At 50.9% G+C, this 19,416-nt stretch overlaps 1 protein-coding gene across 1 annotated transcript in view; it reads left to right on the top strand.

Annotated features, from left to right (window-relative positions):
• The window catches only part of LOC141161304 (dynein axonemal heavy chain 11-like), a 131,172-nt gene that overhangs the window by 62,126 nt on the left and 49,630 nt on the right, over positions 1–19,416 (top strand). The window contains exons 7-8 of the mRNA XM_073646118.1: positions 17,920–18,113; positions 19,002–19,150. Of these exons, the coding sequence (XP_073502219.1) occupies positions 17,920–18,113; positions 19,002–19,150 (343 nt within the window). The remainder of the gene's footprint in view (positions 1–17,919; positions 18,114–19,001; positions 19,151–19,416) is intronic.

Raw genomic sequence — 19,416 nt, 5'->3', positions numbered from 1 at the left:
GAGATCGTGGTCACTTGTGACCCGGTGTCCATCAGTCCCTGCACGGCAATTCCTTCCAGGATAACTTCAAGTGTCGGGCTATTCGCGGCAAGAGCACTCCGCCATCGGCTCTGTTTTTCCACACCCCTCTCCTTGGCCTCCCCTGCTGCGCGAGCCTCAGCTGCAGGGGTGTCTAGTTTAACGGCGGCCATTGTGGTGAGGCCCGGCGTGGTAGCTCTGCTTGTGGATATGGCTGAGGTTCAATTCGCTGGTCTGATCGAAATTCCCTTCGCTGGGGTGACTGAGGGTTTGTTCGTTGGTGCGACGGAGGTTGTTGCGGAGGGAAGTGTTGAGGACAACGATTTGCCCTATGGCGAGGATCACCGCATGACCAACACTGTCCCACGGGACGACTAGGCTGTCTTCGCTAGTCTCCCTGTCGGTCTAATGTTAACTGTAATATTTGTCTCTGTAAGTCTGCTACCATCTGTTTCAGGTCTTCCGTGTCACTGTTCGGATTTTTAATGTCAGATATGGATCTGCACGCAGCACCTTGAATCCCCACATCCATGACGGGTCCCCTTGAACGTTCTATGGCTTCCTGTTTGACTTCAGCAAAAGTAAGAGCCGGCATCATCCGGATCAAGTCCTGTAACGTGCGGTTAAGATACTAGTCTCTCAGTCCTATTACAAATTGGTCTCTCAGTACCAGGTCACGAGGAGCCATACCAGCTAGTTGCTCCCCTTTTCCACAGGTTTGTTCAAGGAGTACCTGAAGGGCGTTCGCATATTGGGGAATATCCTCCCATTCAAGCTGCGTCCGTCTAAAGAACATGTGTCGCAGTGTTCCCTGGTATGTGGTCGGCCCATAAGTGTTCTCCAGCACCCGCACCAAATCATCTACTGTACGCAGGCCCCTGACCGTCTCCAGTCTGACTGTCGTCCATGCCTCCCCCTCTAGCGTCAGTACCGCCATTTCTGCCAAGGTCTTAGGGTCAATATTATACATTTCCCTCAGTATCCGGACTTGTTCCGCCCACTCTGGTACAGGGTAGTTTCGTCCGCCAAATTTCCTGACCTGATTCACAATAGACACCGGCGGGGGTTTCTGACTGTACACATGGCCTGGGTGGGAATCTTGTTGGTCACAGATCCTGCCGACTACGCCAGATGAAGTGACCGCGGGCAAGGCCGCGCATTGGTATCTATGATCTGGCCCAGCAAGATCCCCACACACAGACTCCATCTTGATAACCGTATCTTTACTCATATACATTTTTAACACAGCAAAGAAAAACAATAAATGACAACCGTAAATATGCACAGTAATAACGTGTGCTGATAAGCTGACCCTCACTGTCCCTACTCACACGTTACCAGTCCTTTACTCCAGAAGGATGTGTCCCCCGTCGCAGGCCTGTCTGTCTTTGCAGGAGGGCGTCCCAACCGGAGAAAAAAACAGGAACAACAAATTACGCTGAAAGGAGGGAATACTTCGGCCTCTCACCAGAGGACCCGCTTACAGTCTCTCTGATCCGGATAGCAGCTTTGGTGGATCCCTTATGTAGTCCACACTCCAGTAGCAGGGAGTGTAATAGCTGTATCCCTCAGCAGTGAAGAAGCTGGGGAAGGCCCCGAGGATATGGTGTCAGGTAAAAGAAATCCCGTTGAGAGTCTCTCCTGCGCCACGCACGAGGGCCTGCACACCGTCCTGGCTCTTTTCACAGACCACAGCAAACTCTCTTCGCGCTTTTTTCTGCTTCCCACTTTTGGTCACGTGACTCTCTAGGGCCGGACACAGGAGGCTCAGTCTTTTTCTCTGTCATCACACCCTGCGCAGGTGCAACCTCTGGCCACAAGGTGGCAACATCATCCTGCGTAATCATTTCTGTAACAGACTCTATTTCAATGATCACAGAACAGCCAGAGCCTGCCAGCTCACTACACGCCCCCCCACTCAAAGGTTGGCAGTCCCTGTCAACGACCGGCTCCAGGGCGGCGATGGCTGTGGATGTGACAGGGGGTGGCTGGGAAGAGGGCCACACATATTGGTCTCTGTAGGACTGTCCTGGAGGTACCCCTGCAGTGGTCCTCGTTGTCCGCCTAACGGGTTGGATCCCCTCTCTCCTATCAGTCACCCCACTCTCTTTCCCAGTCAACATGTCAGTAGAGGAGGTAGTTGGTTCAAGTGCGTCAGTCGGACGGACAGGGGGAGGCATGCATTCAGTCTCTACATCCCCGGGGTCAGTGTCTCCGACAGTATTAGTGATATCCATCTCTCTAGGTATCACAGTAGGGGAGTCAGGCTGGGAACGGCAGGGGCGCAACATATTACGGTGCAAAGTTCGGATGCTGCCGCTGTCTTCGCCCTGCACTCGATAGACGGGGCCACCGGGGTACGGCTGTCCAATTACTCGATAGACTTCGGTCTCCCACTTGGGCCGGAGTTTCCCTTGCGGCTTCTTTATTCTGACTAGGACCAGTTGACCTACATTCAGTGGGTCTTCTTATACCGGAAGTGGGTCAGCATGCACTTGATCCTGAATTTGTCGGCCTACTAGCCGGTAGACAGTCTCCATTCTCTGGCGGTGTGTTTGTAGCCAGGAAGGATAGGTACCACAGGTATCTTCTTCGGAGCTAGACAGTTGCAACTCATGGATGTCTTTGCCTGGACGGCCAAAGAGAAGGGTGTATGGGGTGTATCCGGTGACAGAATGGACCTGATTATTATAGGCCCACAGCAGTTCCGGGAGGAATCAAGGCCAGTCGGGCTTTTTGTCTTCAGCCAAAGTCCGGATCAGTTGTAAGAGGGTCCGGTTAAAGCGTTCACACGCGCCATTCCCTTGTGGATGGTAAGGGGTGGTCCTGGACTTCTTGATTCCATACATCCGTTGGAGTTCTTCAATGACTCGCCCTTCGAAACAAGCCCCCTGATCAGAGTGTAGCCGCTCCGGACACCCGTAGACCCGAACGAATTGCTGACAGATGGCCTGTGCAGCTGATTCAGCAGTCTGATCCTTGGTAGCAACAGCGACGGCGAATTTCGTGAAGTGGTCCACCATCACCAGACAGTATTGGTAGCCACTATTCGCCGTTCCGATCAACAGATAGTCCACCATCAACAGCTCGAGGGGCCTCGACGTCTTAATAGTCTGGACGGGGGCACGCTGCTCCGCGGACTTGTGGAATTCACAGGTACGGCATGCTTGACAGATGTTTTCAACCAACTTACGGAGCCCCGGACAAAAAATGAACTGCTGGGTCCACCGGAGGGTCTTGTCTATGCCGAAGTGGCCGTTCCTCTTGTGAGCTTCGCCCACCATCTCATGGGCCAACTGCACCGGGACGACAATCTGCAAACACTCCTCCAGCATATGGGATAAAAGGGCCCTGCGACACAGGACTCCATCTTTCACGATCAGCCGATCCCACTGGGCAAGCAGAGCCAAGGCTCCGGTCGATAGTCGGGCTCTCACTTCGGAGGGCGGTTTCTCTTGTTTATTCACATACTGTTTCAGTAAGACGTGCTCGGGATCTCGATCTTGAAGCTTGGCCCATTCTTGCTGGGACAGGGGAGATCCCACTACGGCTTCAATCCCTCCTACCGCATACTGGCGGCTATCTTCTATTTGCTTTGCGAGCCGGGCAAAGTCAGGCATCTCATCTTCCTCCAACTCTTCATCCCGGTCCCCCACTGGCGGGGATGATGTCACTCTAGACAGGCTGTCAGCATTCTGATTCTCATTCCCCGCTCTGTATTTAATCTTTTACTGGAATCTAGAGAGCCTGGCCATCCAGCGCTGTTCCACTGCCCCTAGTTTGGCATTCTCTAGGTGGGCAAGAGGATTGTTGTCCGTCATGACCAGCACTTCCGCTCCTGTCAGATAGCCAGCAAATTTCTCCGTCATAGCCCAAGTCAGAGCCAGGAGTTCCAAGCGGAAGGAGCTGTAGTTGACGGGATTCTTTTCGGTGTCACGGAGAGACCTACTGGCATAGGCTATCACGCGTTCTTTATTATCTTGAACTTGAGAGAGGACCGCCCCTAGACCTTGAAGGCTGGCGTCGGTGTGCAACTGAAACGGTAATGTGTAGTCTGCATACGCCAGAACAGGGGGTGATGTTAGAGCAGCCTTAAGTGCCTGAAAGGATTTTTCTCGGTCAGGCCCCCAACTGATGCGTCGTCCTCTGGGGCTGTTCGCGGTCCCTCGGAGAACCTCATGCAATGGTTCAGCAAGTCGAGCAAAGTCCTTGACAAACCGACGGTAGTAGCCTGCTAGCCCCAGAAAAGCCCGGACTTCCTTGACGGTAGTTGGCTGCGGCCACTCTTGAACGGCTGCTATCTTCTCCGGAGAGGGCTGGACGCCTTCGGCCGAGATCCGGTGACCCAAGTAGTCGATTTCCTGTTGGAACAGACGGCACTTGCTGGGCTTCAACTTCAAGCCGTGTCGACTCAAGCGCTGGAACACTTGGCCAAGCTTGTGAAGATGATCTGCAAAGGTGGCAGAGTATACCACGATGTCGTCAAGGTATATCAGCGTAAACTCAAAGTTAAAGTCTCCCAGACAGCGTTCCATTAGTCTCTGAAAGGTCCCCGGTGCGTTATTCAAGCCGAACGGCATCCGGTCGAACTCATACAGGCCCATGGGAAGGATGAAGGCGGTCTTTTCCCTGTCCTTCTCGCTCATTGGAACCTGCCAATATCCACTGGCCAGGTCTAGGGACGAAAAATATTTGGCCTTCTTCAGGGCGGTCAGTGACTTTTCGATCCGGGGAAGTGGATATGAGTCCCGGATAGTGCAAGCGTTCAGCCTACGGTAGTCCACGCAAAACCTTAGGGAACCATCTTTCTTTTTCACTATCACCACGGGGGCAGCCCACGGGCTCTGGCTTTCACGTACCACACCGGCGTGTAGCATGGATTCTAACAGGCTTTTCACCTCCTGGTATTGCTGAGGTGGTATCTGCCGGTACCTCTCGCGGATAGGGGGGGTATCGCCCGTGGGTATCTCGTGCTGGATACTGGTGGTACACCCAAAGTCTGTGTCATGCTTTGCAAAGGAGTCTTGGTGTTCCCGCAGGAGTTCCTCCACTTGAAACACTTCTTGTTTGGTGTACTGAGACGTGTCTAGCTGCACTTTTTCCCGTAGTTTTCGCCCAATGTCTTCATCGTCTACTTGAGCATTTATGGCTGAGACGGTTACCGTCCAGTCGCCTTCTGTAGACGGGGTGAATTCTAGGGGTCCAATGGGATTCACTTCCGTGGGTAGAGCATATACCCGGGCAAGTTGAGTGCCGGCTTCAAGGGCTAGGCCTACGTCTGCGGTGTTGTTTAGCCTGACAGGGACTCTCCCGTTCCTCACGACAGCTAGAGTGCGAGCAACTAGTGGGTTTAGCTTACCCCCACTTGGGGTCCTCGGCTCGATCAACACTTCAACCCCCTCAAGTTGTCGGTGGGTGTTAAGGGGTAAGGAAATGACTGTCTCTTTTTCAGCGGGCAAAGTAATCCGGGTACGGCGTGGCACCGTAATGGCGGCTAGGGGTAGTTGTTCCTCTGCCATCTGTTGAAGTCCAACGGTCCGGATTACGCGCTGGAACGCCAGACGAGTCGGCTTATGTTTGGTGACTTTCTGCCAGTATTTGGGTCCTTTTCTTGTCAACAGCATAAGGTCCAGGTCTTTCAAGATGTTCATTCCAACTATCACTGGGGTCTCGGAGCCGATACCTTCCTTGACGATGACGATCCCTCGTTTCCCTAAGTCCTGTCCGCAGGCCTTTGTGTCCATCCAAGCAACTCCGGTCACTGGAATGGGTAGATTATTAGCCGCAATAATCTTAATGGTGGTGTCTGGGTCACGAGCAGTTCTTGGTTTGAGGTAATTTTCGTAAAACTGTTCAGAGATCGTGGTCACTTGTGACCCGGTGTCCATCAGTCCCTGCACGGCAATTCCTTCCAGGATAACTTCAAGTGTCGGGCTATTCGCGGCAAGAGCACTCCGCCATCGGCTCTGTTTTTCCACACCCCTCTCCTTGGCCTCCCCTGCTGCGCGAGCCTCAGCTGCAGGGGTGTCTAGTTTAACGGCGGCCATTGTGGTGAGGCCCGGCGTGGTAGCTCTGCTTGTGGATATGGCTGGGGTTCAATTCGCTGGTCTGATCGAAATTCCCTTCGCTGGGGTGACTGAGGGTTTGTTCGTTGGTGCGACGGAGGTTGTTGCGGAGGGAAGTGTTGAGGACAACGATTTACCCTATGGCGAGGATCACCGCATGACCAACACTGTCCCATGGGACGACTAGGCTGTCTTCGCTGGTCTCCCTGTCGGTCTAATGTTAACTGTAATATCTGTCTCTGTAAGTCTGCTACCATCTGTTTCAGGTCTTCCGTGTCACTGTTCGGATTTTTAATGTCAGATATGGATCTGCACGCAGCACCTTGAATCCCCACATCCATGACGGGTCCCCTTGAACGTTCTATGGCTTCCTGTTTGACTTCAGCAAAAGTAAGAGCCGGCATCATCCGGATCAAGTCCTGTAACGTGCAGTTAAGATACTAGTCTCTCAGTCCTATTACAAATTGGTCTCTCAGTACCAGGTCACGAGGAGCCATACCAGCTAGTTGCTCCCCTTTTCCACAGGTTTGTTCAAGGAGTACCTGAAGGGCGTTCGCATATTGGGGAATATCCTCCCATTCAAGCTGCGTCCGTCTAAAGAACATGTGTCGCAGTGTTCCCTGGTATGTGGTCGGCCCATAAGTGTTCTCCAGCACCCGCACCAAATCATCTACTGTACGCAGGCCCCTGACCGTCTCCAGTTTGACTGTCGTCCATGCCTCCCCCTCTAGCGTCAGTACCGCCATTTCTGCCAAGGTCTTAGGGTCAATATTATACATTTCCCCCAGTATCCGGACTTGTTCCGCCCACTCTGGTACAGGGTAGTTTCGTCCGCCAAATTTCCTGACCTGATTCACAATAGACACCGGCGGGGGTTTCTGACTGTACACATGGCCTGGGTGGGAATCTTGTTGGTCACAGATCCTGCCGACTACGCCAGATGAAGTGACCGCGGGCAAGGCCGCGCATTGGTATCTATGATCTGGCCCAGCAAGATCCCCACACACAGACTCCATCTTGATAACCGTATCTTTACTCATATACATTTTTAACAGCAAAGAAAAACAATAAATGACAACAGTAAATATGCACAGTAATAACGTGTACTGATAAGCTGACCCTCACTGTCCCTACTCACACGTTACCAGTCCTTTACTCCAGAAGGATGTGTCCCCCGTCGCAGGCCTGTCTGTCTTTGCAGGAAGGGGTCCCAGCCGGAGAAAAAAACAGGAACAACAAATTACGCTGAAAGGAGGGAATACTTCGGCCTCTCACCAGAGGACCCGCTTACAGTCTGTCTGATCCGGACAGCAGCTTTGGTGGATCCCTTATGTAGTCCACACTCCAGTAGCAGGGAGTGTAATAGCTGTATCCCTCAGCAGTGAAGAAGCTGGGGAAGGCCCCGAGGATATGGTGTCAGGTAAAAGAAATCCCGTTGAGAGTCTCTCCTGCGCCACGCACGAGGGCCTGCACACCGTCCTGGCTCTTTTCACAGACCACAGCAAACTCTCTTCGCGCTTTTTTCTGCTTCCCACTTTTGGTCACGTGACTCTCTAGGGCCGGACACAGGAGGCTCAGTCTTTTTCTCTGTCATCACACCCTGCGCAGGTGCAACCTCTGGCCACAAGGTGGCAACATCATCCTGCGTAATCATTTCTGTAACAGACTCTATTTCAATGATCACAGAACAGCCAGAGCTTGCCAGCTCACTACAACACAAAGAAGCATCTCATTGGAGGATTTGATTTAAGGGGCGTGGCATTCTAGTGACTTACTTAAAGCTGCACTCCTTCAGTTCGGCCTCCTTAGCAAGATCAACTTTTCCACAGGCTGCCAAGTTCTTATCACCCCCACCCATACAGTTCTAATGATCGTGGAAAGGCAATAGACCCCACATTATTCTAGTGCTGCCCTTTCTGCTGCTTCACGCAACCACATGACCACAGCATTCTAGACACATAGACGAGAACCCATTCCTTATCACCAAAGGCAGTTTGTGCTGCCCCCTTTTAATTGTTCCCCTACTGAGGGGGCAACAACAAAAGGTCATACTTTGAGAAGGATTGTCAACATCTTCCAGTGACAACTCGACACAATAAGTTAAAGCTGTTTTCCTCTGTGTTGAGGAAGAAGAACTACAACATTGTCAGTTTTGCAGCTGGAGCAAAAATCAAATGAATACTGAAAAATTTCAGAAATCTTTTTTGACATATTCCTAACATTTTGCAAACATTTTTTAACCTGCATTAGGGTATGTGCACATGACGCGCCCCCTGGGCCTGTGTTGTGCAGGGGAACCCGGAACCGGACCTGTTGTAGAATGCTGGGGGTTGTAGTCTCCGTGTGGCGGTGACCCGGTCCGTGCCCAGGGTGGTCAAACCAGTGGCAGTCTATTTGTATTGGAATAAGTGTCCGACTACGCCACCCGTGGATTGCGGTCAGTGGGGACCGCCGCTGCGCTGCAGACCGCTGAGGCTGATGTTGTTCGCGCAGCCGAGTATGGGATGACTCCCCACGGGAGAAGTATTGCCTCAGGGCAGCTAATGTGGAAGATGATGGGAGTGATGGTGTGAGGGTCCCAGTGCTAATGGTGCAGGAGCGGCAAGGAATCACAGAGACGTGTGGTGCAGTTCAGGGTCTTTACTGATGGTACAAGGCAGACCCTCCCGGGAGTACTGGCTAGTATAAGGGGCCTGGTCAGTCTGCGAGCAAGCAGGAGTTCCCCTGGCCAGGTGGAGTTGTAGGCCTCCCCGTTTATCTGCACTCTTCCTGGCTACCTTGCTGTCAGCGGTTACAAGTAGCCCACGTTCCTGAGTATACCGTGTGGTGCTCACCCGTATGGCTGGTGACTTGGGGCCTTCTGTTAGCCTCCGCTCCTGGATGGCGGCGCTGGTCCCTTCTTTGTGACTGAGCCTCCGGGCTTCTATGGCCAGAGGACCTGGAATCCCCTGCAGGCTGGTTTCTGCTGCTGGGTGTATATCAGTCCCCACAGCCTCGGACTCCTGTGTCCGGTTTTAGTGTCTTCATCCAGGGCGAGCTCTGCTCAGCTCCAGCCCCTGGACTTCAGCTACTGCTCCTCCAGAGCTCCTGATCTCACTTTCCCTCTCCAGACTCTGACTCTGTCTGCAGCTTCACTCACTAATCCCGCCCCAGACCCAGTTTATAAGGGCAGATTCCTCCCCTCCCAGGTCTGGGTGGGCCGTGTTGCATGTTTAGGAATCCTGACCAGAGAAACCTCCCACTTGCTCTCAGACATAATATCTCTATTACTGTGGCAACCAGACCCCTGGGGTGTCACATTCCCCCCTAGTAAATTTTAGTACTCCGGGACTAAACACATTTTTTTTTAAAGAAACATAAATACAAGGTATAACAATAATACAATAACATATTCACAAGAAACTTTAGTCTGTAGAGGTCACGGCGTTTCCGTGACCGGGTGTCCATATCACCCAAGGTGCAGTTTATGAAACAAAGGGGGTGTCCATGTCACCCAACAAGGCGAAGTCTTGGCACAGAATAGGGGACCTGTCCAAAGCAAACCCCTTGCGTTGTCCTTGGGCGTGGCTGCAAGGGTAGACTAACTACTTTGGGCCGCAAGGAGGCCACGCCAGACAGGTTTTCTCTTCCGCGGCCGTCTTCGCAAGAGGCACCAAGGTGCAACTATCTACAATACTGTTCCGGTTATCCAGTGTCCATAACCTGTTAGTCCAAATAAATCTGCAGGGTAACTGAAAAACATAATTAGTAACAGGCAACAAACATAAACCATAAACATTTTTCAATAAACAGTCAACTTTACAGTGCATTGGTTTAGATTCTCCAGCGAGCGGGCATCTGACCTTTAGTGATTCTAGTGGACCTACGGAGCTCACTAACTGGTTCTGCACTACAGGGTGTAGGAGGTGTTATGGGCAAGCTGGGCAGCTTTCTGCGCACTCTTTGGCTCACTAGGGGCACAGCAGGCTCACTACTAGCAGAGGGTTGATCCTCCTGTACTGCTGGTGTGGACTCTTCTGCCTCTTGGGCCGGCTGCTCTTCCAGCTCTACCGGTTCCTCTGTAGGCACTTGCGGGGCTGGCTGGAGAAAGGTGAGGACGGGTACCACGACAGCGCCGTTTACTTGTGTCCAAGACCGGGGGAAGTCTCTGAGTATGGTACTGATCATTTCTTCCCTTTCCTCTGCGGGTTGAGGGTTTTCTTGATCTTCTTCAGGGCTTTGCAGCTGCTCGGGACACTTCTTCAGGTGGTCTCTGGAGACAATGGCTGTGGTTTCTCCTCCATCCTTACTGATTACGCAGATTTTTGGGTTCTCATGGCATGATGGCAGTACGGTGTACGGGTCCTTCTCCCACTGGTCGTCCAACTTGTGGAGCCGCCTCTTCCTCTTCAAGACCTGCTCTCCAGGTACCAGGGGAACAGCGGGAGCATACTGGTTATAAGCCTTCTCTTGCCTTTCTCTAGCTTGAGACAGACTTCGCTCGACGCTCTCCTGTACTTTCCGATACTGCTGCTGCCATTCTGTATCCCAGTCTGCCTCTGGCGAGGTGTCCTCAGGCGTCAGGATTCCCATATCCAGGTCAATAGGCAGCTTACCAGGTCTTGCTCTCATTAGGTAAGCCGGGGTACAGTTGGTGGAACCTACAGGGATGTGGTTATACAGGTCCACCAGATCGGGCAGTTTCTCAGGCCACAGACTGCGTTCTTCCAGGGGCAGTGTTTTTAGCAGATCTATAACCACCTGGTTCATCTTCTCGCAGAGTCCATTGGTTTGAGGGTGATAGGGCGTTGTTCTTATCTTCTTGCAGCCATACAGGTTGCAGAACTCCTGGAAGACCTCCGCTTCGAAGGCTGGTCCTTGGTCTGTCAACACTTGGTCCGGGTACCCGTGTGGACGGCAGAAGTGCTGCTGGAAGGCTCTAGCTGCTGTTTGAGCCGTTAAGTCCTTGACCGGGACCACCACCAGGAACCGGGAGTAATGATCTACGATTGTGAGGGCGTAGACATACCCAGATCTGCTTGGAGCCAGTTTCACATGGTCCAGGGCTACCAGTTCCAGTGGCTGTCTGGTGATGATGGGCTGCAGGGGAGTCTTCTGGCTGGCACGGTCTTTTCTTCTCAGGTGGCATGGGCCACAGTCTCTGCACCACCTCTCGATGGCTCCTCTCATGCCTACCCAGTAGAACCGTTCACGCAACAAGAACTCCAGCTTCTTCCATCCGAAATGCCCTGCTCCGTTGTGGTATGCCTCCAGAACCATAGCCGCGTCTCGTCTTGGGACCACTACCTGCCAGGTCAACTCATGCGTTCGAGAGTTAACCATTCTCCGGCACAGCTTCTCCCTGTAGAGTAACAGCTTACTTTTCTCCTTCCACAGTTGCTTGGTCTCCTCCGGAGCATCTGGGTCAAGACGGGCATCGGCCTGGGTCAGCATTTCCTTCACCAAATGGACTGCGGGATCACTGTCTTGCGTCTCCGCCCAGTTGTAGTGGGGCAAGGGATTGAACGTCACGGAGCGCCTGTCCTTCACACGGTGGGAATACAGGGTAATCCCATGACGGTGGAACGCAGGGAGCTCAACTTCTTCCAGATCTTCTGGATCTTCCCCTACGTCCGGTAAGTTCGGCATTCTAGACAGGGTATCCGCGTTGGCATTTGATCGTCCTGCCCGGTATTTGATGGTGAATTCAAAGTTGGACAGGGGGGCCATCCATCTCTGTTCCAGGGCACCGAGCCTTGCAGTGTCCAGGTGTGTCAACGGGTTGTTATCCGTGTACACGGTGAATTTGGAGGAGGCAAGGTAATGCTTGAAACGTTCGGTCACTGCCCACACTACTGCCAGGAACTCCAGCTTGAATGAGCTATAATTCTCAGGGTTCCTCTCCGTGGGCTGTAGCTTTCGGCTGGCGTAAGCGATTACCCGTTCTTTCCCTTGCTGGATCTGGGACAGTACGGCTCCTAGCCCGATGTTGCTTGTGTCCGTGTGGAGGATAAAGGGCTGGCTGTAGTCTGGATATGCCAGGATTTCATCCCCCGTGAGGGCCATCTTCAGCTGGCAGAAGGACTGCTCTTCCAGCTTTTCCCACCTGAAGGGTGGCTTCTGGTTTTTGGCTTTCCGAGATTGACCTATCAGGAGGTCCTGCATAGGGGCTGCCATTTTGGTGAAACCGGGAATGAATCTTCGGTAGTAGCCTACCAACCCGAGGAACTGCCACACTTCCTTTATGCTGGAGGGTCTTGGCCAGTCCTTAATCACGGTGATCTTATCAGGGTCAGGAGCCACTCCGTCAGCACTCACCACGTGTCCCAGTTATTGCACCTTTGGTTTCAGGAGGTGACACTTGGAGGGTTTCACCTTTAGGCCGTAGTTTGCCAGAGCTTCAAACACTTCTGCCAGGTGTTTCAGGTGGTCCTCGTAGGTCTTGGAATAGACGATGACATCGTCCAGGTATAACAGGACCGTCTCGAAGTTCCGGTGTCCCAGACAGCATTCCATCAACCGTTGGAAGGTTCCTGGTGCGTTGCAGAGCCCGAACGGCATGCAGTTAAATTCACTGAGACCCATCGGGGTGGTGAATGCGGTCTTCTCCCGGTCCGCCTCTGCTACAGGAACCTGCCAGTACCCGCTAGTGAGATCCAAAGTAGAGAAGAAGTTAGCAGATTTTAATGCAGCTAAGGACTCTTCTATCCTTGGTAACGGGTACGCATCTTTGTGTGTGATACGGTTGACCTTCCTGTAGTCTACACACATTCTCATGGTGTTGTCTTTCTTTTTCACTAAGACTAGTGGAGCTGCCCAGGGGCTACAGCTGCCCCCGATTACCCCAGCCTCCTTCATGTCTCTAAGCATCCCCTTGGCGTGTTGGTAGTGTGCCGGGGGTACGGGTCGGTATCTCTCCTTTATGGGAGGATGGTCTCCCGTGGGGATGTGGTGTTCTACCCCCTTTACTCGCCCGAAGTCTAGCGGGTGTTTACTAAACACTCTCTCGTACTCTCGAACCACCCGATAGACTCCCTGTTTCTGGTGTGAGGGAGTGGAGTCAGTACCCAAATGCAGTTGCTGACACCAGTCCTCCATTGGTTTCTTAGAGCCGTTACCTTCCTCTGGTTGAGATGGAGGCAAGGGTTCCACGGCCTGTACAGAATTCTGGTTTATGGTGAACAATTTGGCTAGCGTGGCATACCGGGGCAGGTATACTTCTCTCTCCCCGATATTTATGATGCGAACGGGCACCCTCCCATGGCGTACATCGACCACCCCCCGTGCTGTCAAAATGGTGGGCCTACTGTCTGAGTAGACGGGTTCTACCATTGCTTGGTAGTCTCTACCTCTTAGACCAATAGCTGCCCGGCACCAAATCATCATCTCACTTTTTGGGGGCATGGCAATAGGGAACGGGTCACACATTCTCACGCTACCTATCTCACCACCAGATAGTTCCACCTGTTGCCGCTTCATCAGTGCCCGGATCTCTTTTTGGAGCACACGCTGCTGGCCGGAACTGGCGTTCTTGGCAACCTGCTGTAAAATGAGAATCACCTCTGCAAGACAATTTTCAATCACATTAGTTCCCAAGGTTATTCTAGGGTGACTCTCATGACGGTCTATGTCCACTATAATCAGTCCTTGTGCCGCCAGTTCGACTTTACCGATCTTAATGGTCACCTCTTTGAATCCCACCTGCGGCACGGGCTGACCACTGCTGGCGATGATACTCAGGTCATCACCTGGGTAGCGGGTTATGTCCGAGTCATTCCAGTACTGTTTAAAAAGCACGTACGGGATGGTGGTCACCTGTGACCCAGTGTCTAGTAGGGCACTCATAGGAATGCCATCCAGTACCACAGGCAAGATTGGACGTCCCCCTACGTATTTATCACGCCAGTTTGATGGGCCTGATGGTCTTATGCCTGGGGGTTGGCCCTCTACCCCAGGTTGTGCCCGTTTAAATGACAGTACCTTGCCACATGTCCGGGTTGATTGCAGCGGCGGCAGATGGGTCGTCCGTCCTCGTTGTATCTGTCGCTGGGTCTTCCTCTGGCCGGTGGGGTCCTCCTCAGTCGGCGCCACGGGACGTCCTCCGGTCCGGATGCCAGCTGGATCTTTCCTGGAGAAGAGACCTGTAAAGACTGCACAGTTCTGGTTAGCGCAGCCACGCTCTTAGTCAGCTCTTGGACCTGATGGTGCAGGTCTGTAGCCGGGTCATTGTTTAAAGCCTGCGCATCAGCTCCCACAGGCCCTGCCGACAAGGGCGCCGCCTCCTGGTGGTAAGTGGTAGCAGGGCGTTTGTGGGTCACAGCGCCACCTGGTGCCGGTTCTCGGAGCACCCGGATGGCTCTGTCCTTGAACTGTGCAAAGTCCAGATGAGGGTCCTGTAAGGCCATTGCCCGCAACTGGGTTCGGTGGGCATTGCAATGTAGACCCTCTATAAATTGTTCAGTCAACAGCTTGTCTTCGTTTCCCACGCCGTCAGGGTCGGCCTGCTTAATGGCTCTCAGGGCCTCTTGTAGGTTTAGTGCATAGTCCCTTATATTCTCATGTGCTCGCTGCTTGCACCCGTAGAATCTAAGCTTGATCTCGGCTGAGGTACGGGTATCAAAGGTGTCCTTCAGCCGGGCTAGTATCTCTGCGACAGTCCTCCTCCTCCCAAGTGGCCAGGACTTTACCTCCCTTTGGGCTGCCCCTGTTAATTGAGCCACCAGGATGCTCACTTTTTTGCTCTTCTGTGAGGGGGTACACCTGGAAGAGGCTATCCAGCCTTTCTCTGAAGTCATTTAGGGTATGGGACTCCCCTGAGTACCGGGGTAGCCAGGCTGCCCCCGGGATGTAGGGCATGGTGAAAGGCATGACCGCAGCAGCGGTGGTGCTGGCGGTGGCTGCAGCAGTGAAGCTCTCCTCCGTATCCGACATCCTCCTCCCCCCTAGTGGACCGTGGCCTACCTTGCGATGATCCTCTTCCGTAGGCCGCGGGTCCGCAGTGGATCGTCAGGGTTGAGGGCCTTCCGTCGCGCTCCTGTGACGTCGGCGTCTGCTGGGCTCCTTCCAGGACCTTATGCAACGTCTGGACGTGAGGCGGGGCTTCAGTTCTCGCGCGCTTTCGGAGTCCACGCCCCTCTTCTTCCCGCGCGGTGTCCTCGAGATGGCGTCCAATGGCGGGAAAACTCCACGGATGGCGGGAAGAAGGCAGAAGATGGCGTCGGATGGCGGGAAAACTCCACGGATGGCGGGAAGAAGGCAAAAGATGGCGTCGGATGGCGGGAATCTTCACCACAGGTAAGTTTAACAGTCTTTTTCAGGCACGCAGTACCCGGTGGTTGCGGGCACGAAATCCTGCCGACTACGCCAAAGTTGACGCGCCCCCTGGGCCTGTGTTGTGCAGGGGAACCCGGAACCGGACCTGTTGTAGAATGCTGGGGGTTGTAGTCTCCGTGTGGCGGTGACCCGGTCCATGCCCAGGGTGGTCAAACCAGTGGCAGTCTATTTGTATTGGAATAAGTGTCCGACTACGCCACCCATGGATTGCGGTCAGTGGGGACCGCCGCTGCGCTGCAGACCGCTGAGGCTGATGTTGTTCGCGCAGCCGAGTATGGGATGACTCCCCACGGGAGAAGTATTGCCTCAGGGCAGCTAATGTGGAAGATGATGGGAGTGATGGTGTGAGGGTCCCAGTGCTAATGGTGCAGGAGCGGCAAGGAATCACAGAGACGTGTGGTGCAGTTCAGGGTCTTTACTGATGGTACAAGGCAGACCCTCCCGGGAGTACTGGCTAGTATAAGGGGCCTGGTCAGTCTGCGAGCAAGCAGGAGTTCCCCTGGCCAGGTGGAGTTGTAGGCCTCCCCGTTTATCTGCACTCTTCCTGGCTACCTTGCTGTCAGCGGTTACAAGTAGCCCACGTTCCTGAGTATACCGTGTGGTGCTCACCCGTATGGCTGGTGACTTGGGGCCTTCTGTTAGCCTCCGCTCCTGGATGGCGGCGCTGGTCCCTTCTTTGTGACTGAGCCTCCGGGCTTCTATGGCCAGAGGACCTGGAATCCCCTGCCGGCTGGTTTCTGCTGCTGGGTGTATATCAGTCCCCACAGCCTCGGACTCCTGTGTCCGGTTTTAGTGTCTTCGTCCAGGGCGAGCTCTGCTCAGCTCCAGCCCCTGGACTTCAGCTACTGCTCCTCCAGAGCTCCTGATCTCACTTTCCCTCTCCAGACTCTGACTCTGTCTGCAGCTTCACTCACTAATCCCGCCCCAGACCCAGTTTATAAGGGCAGATTCCTCCCCTCCCAGGTCTGGGTGGGCCGTGTTGCATGTTTAGGAATCCTGACCAGAGAAACCTCCCACTTGCTCTCAGACATAATATCTCTATTACTGTAGCAACCAGACCCCTGGGGTGTCACACACACATTCAGGATTTGCAGCAGAAAATTCTGCTGCAAATCCAGGAAAATTGCTGTGTAAAATACGTGCATTTTTGTTGCATTTTGCTCTCATTTTTTTACATGCGTTTTTGTTGCAGATTTTTCTCCACTCATTAGTATGGGTAGAATCTGCAGCAAAAATGCTAAATTGACATGCTGCAGATTTAAATCTACTGAAAACCTGCAAGGAAATAATAAGCAACGTGTGCATGAGACTTCAGGGATCTCATTCAGTTTGCTGGTATTAAGAAATCCTTCAGGTTTTGTGGCAAAATTGTGCAGAAAAACTGCAACGTGTGCGCATACCCAAGTGGGTTTCAGGAGGTCTTTTCATCAACCATGTATCAAGATATTCTATTATTGACTTCAGGGAAATAAACATTTTTATAATACATCTTAAGGATGAAGCCACAATTAGAGAGGGAATTTAGGCGCATATTAAAAAGTTGTACAACTCAACTCAATAATAAAGCAGAATGCAATAAACTCTTGAGCCCTTTTTAGTGGTGGTTGCAGGTAACCAGGATTGCATTATTTACCCCTATTGTTATGCCAAGGTTTGGAGCTCCAATATTTATAAAGATATATGAAAGAGGTGTTCCCATCTGGGGTATACTATAAATGTCCGATAGATGCAGTACCACCACTGGGATCCACATCCATCTCAAGAATGCAACCTCAGCACAAGCTGTGAGCAATGGAGAGTCTTCATTAATTTCTATGGGAGTTCCAAAAATTGTTTAAAGTTTGAGCGCCATTAATATCCCATATGGGAGCACCCCTTTAAGAAATAAATTAGTACAGATTGTTGCACTTAAAATAGTTTTAAAAGATGCGGATTAATTTTATATATAAACTCTCAGAACTTTAAAGGGAAAAAGAAAAACACAAATTGAAGGATCTAACACCAGTTTACCTCAAGGAAAGCTACTGAAGTCACCTAAAAATATTCAACTTGCCTTATGTCTATCTACAACCCCTTTGTAGTTATCTAGTTCACATATTATTATAACCCAAGTTTGCTGAAGAAGATAGCCACCAAAAGTTTATGAACAGTCGAAGAATAAGTAACAGTTTTTCTTTAGACAGGCGTATAACATAAAGGCCACCATACACTAGCTTAAAGTCGGAGTCAGATAGACCCACTGATTTCGGTGGTACCTTCCAGATGATATCAGGGGATGTAGGATCAGCCAGATTGAATTTACTTGCCCCATCATTTTGTTCTTTCGGGAGATAAGCCAACTTTGCATATGTCTAGGGAAGTCTGTAGAGATCTGTCAGACAAATAAATGCTTGGCCGACCACCCGTTATCTTAAGTGCCCCTTAGAGTCTACAACAAATACTTTGTATCTGCTTTCTTTGTAACTGGAATTTAGGTATGGAGGATACAAAAAGACCTAGCCCATGTTTATACTGTGCTATACAGACAATGAGCTTCATGGATGAATTTCGTGGACTGGACCGAGACATTGAAGGATCTCCAAAACGGTGGAAAAGAGTGATTGAATCTGAATGCCCAGAAAGAGAACGTTTACCACAAGAATGGAAAAACAAGAGCTCCCTCCAGAAAATGATAGTGATGCGAGCGCTGAGACCTGACCGGATGACATATGCTGTCAGGTATAATAACACAATCATCCTTGGATTCTCGTCGTACATAATAAAAATTGTTGCAAATTTTCACCAGTTCAGATTTTTTTACTTAAAACTTTTCTGCCCTGTATTTTGGGAAAAAAATAAATGAGAGTTAGTGGATTTAAATGGGTAAGAAGAAATCTTCAAAAAGCCATCCAGAAATCAACATGAACCTTTCTGGGCCCTCAGGGTGTCTCCTAGCCATAGTCATGTGTTTTTTTGTGTACACAGGTCCTTGATATTCAAATTTGTCTATTTTATGTTCTTTGCTATGTAGTTTACATGGTTTTGGCGTTACTTAAAAAATATAATGGACCACTGTACCTGGAAAATAGGGAGGAATCAGTAGAGAAGTAAAGTGCTGTTTGATCACTTGGCTATTGGGTGACAAGTTAGAAAAACTAGCAGTTCAGGACAGGTTAGCTAAACATCTAAATTTTGAACAGATAATTCTCATTTTTAAACTCCAATATCCCGAATTCTTTACTTTCTTTTTGATATTCTCTTTTCATGATTTGCCCTTAACCACATGAAACAAAAATGTGATAGCAGCATCTCAATAACTTCACCTTTTTATTTTGACCATGTGCAATGATATTATGCTAGATGTGAGTTAATCTTTCCCTCTCCTTTTTATTTAGCTACTATTTAAGCGCTTATACATTTTTGATAAATGTTAAGTAAAATGTTAATAAATACTATGAGTCTATTGTTGGTTTCTCTAAAAATGTCTTCTTTATTTGTTTTATATAATGACCATCCTCATCAACACACTCTTATGATTTAAGACTGATGCTTACTGTTAAGACTTCTTGTCCTAGTAATCGGGACAACTATCATAATACAATATATAATTCATTTTTAACGATACAGAAACTTTGTTGAAGAGAAGCTTGGATCCATGTATGTGGAACGACGTAAAACAGACTTTGCTAAATCCTTCCAGGAGAGTGGACCATCTACTGCGATAGTCTTCATCTTGTCTCCAGGAGTCGATCCACTGAAAGATGTAGAGACACTAGGTAGGACAAAACAATGTGTTATTATAATAGACATCGCTATTGTTTTAAATAGCTATGACGCACAAGTTATATTGTGCATGTCTATATGTTAAAAAAGCACTCCTCCTCCCATAAAAATTGTTATCCTCTTAATATACTGCAGTCATCATATTATATAGCCCTGTGCACTTACAATTGCTCACTTTGCCTTTCTACCCAGTTAATTCTTCTCTTTCCATTAGGTCTATGACATCACGTGATTAAAAACTGACTAGCTGAATCCTTCT

This window comes from Phyllobates terribilis, unplaced genomic scaffold, assembly GCF_046119375.1.
Source record: "Phyllobates terribilis strain yellow unplaced genomic scaffold, ASM4611937v1 Scaffold_9__5_contigs__length_417890890, whole genome shotgun sequence".
Classification (NCBI taxonomy): domain Eukaryota; kingdom Metazoa; phylum Chordata; class Amphibia; order Anura; family Dendrobatidae; genus Phyllobates; species Phyllobates terribilis.
The sequence above is the reverse complement of the archived record's forward strand: the minus strand, read 5'-3'. Positions and strand labels throughout refer to the sequence as shown.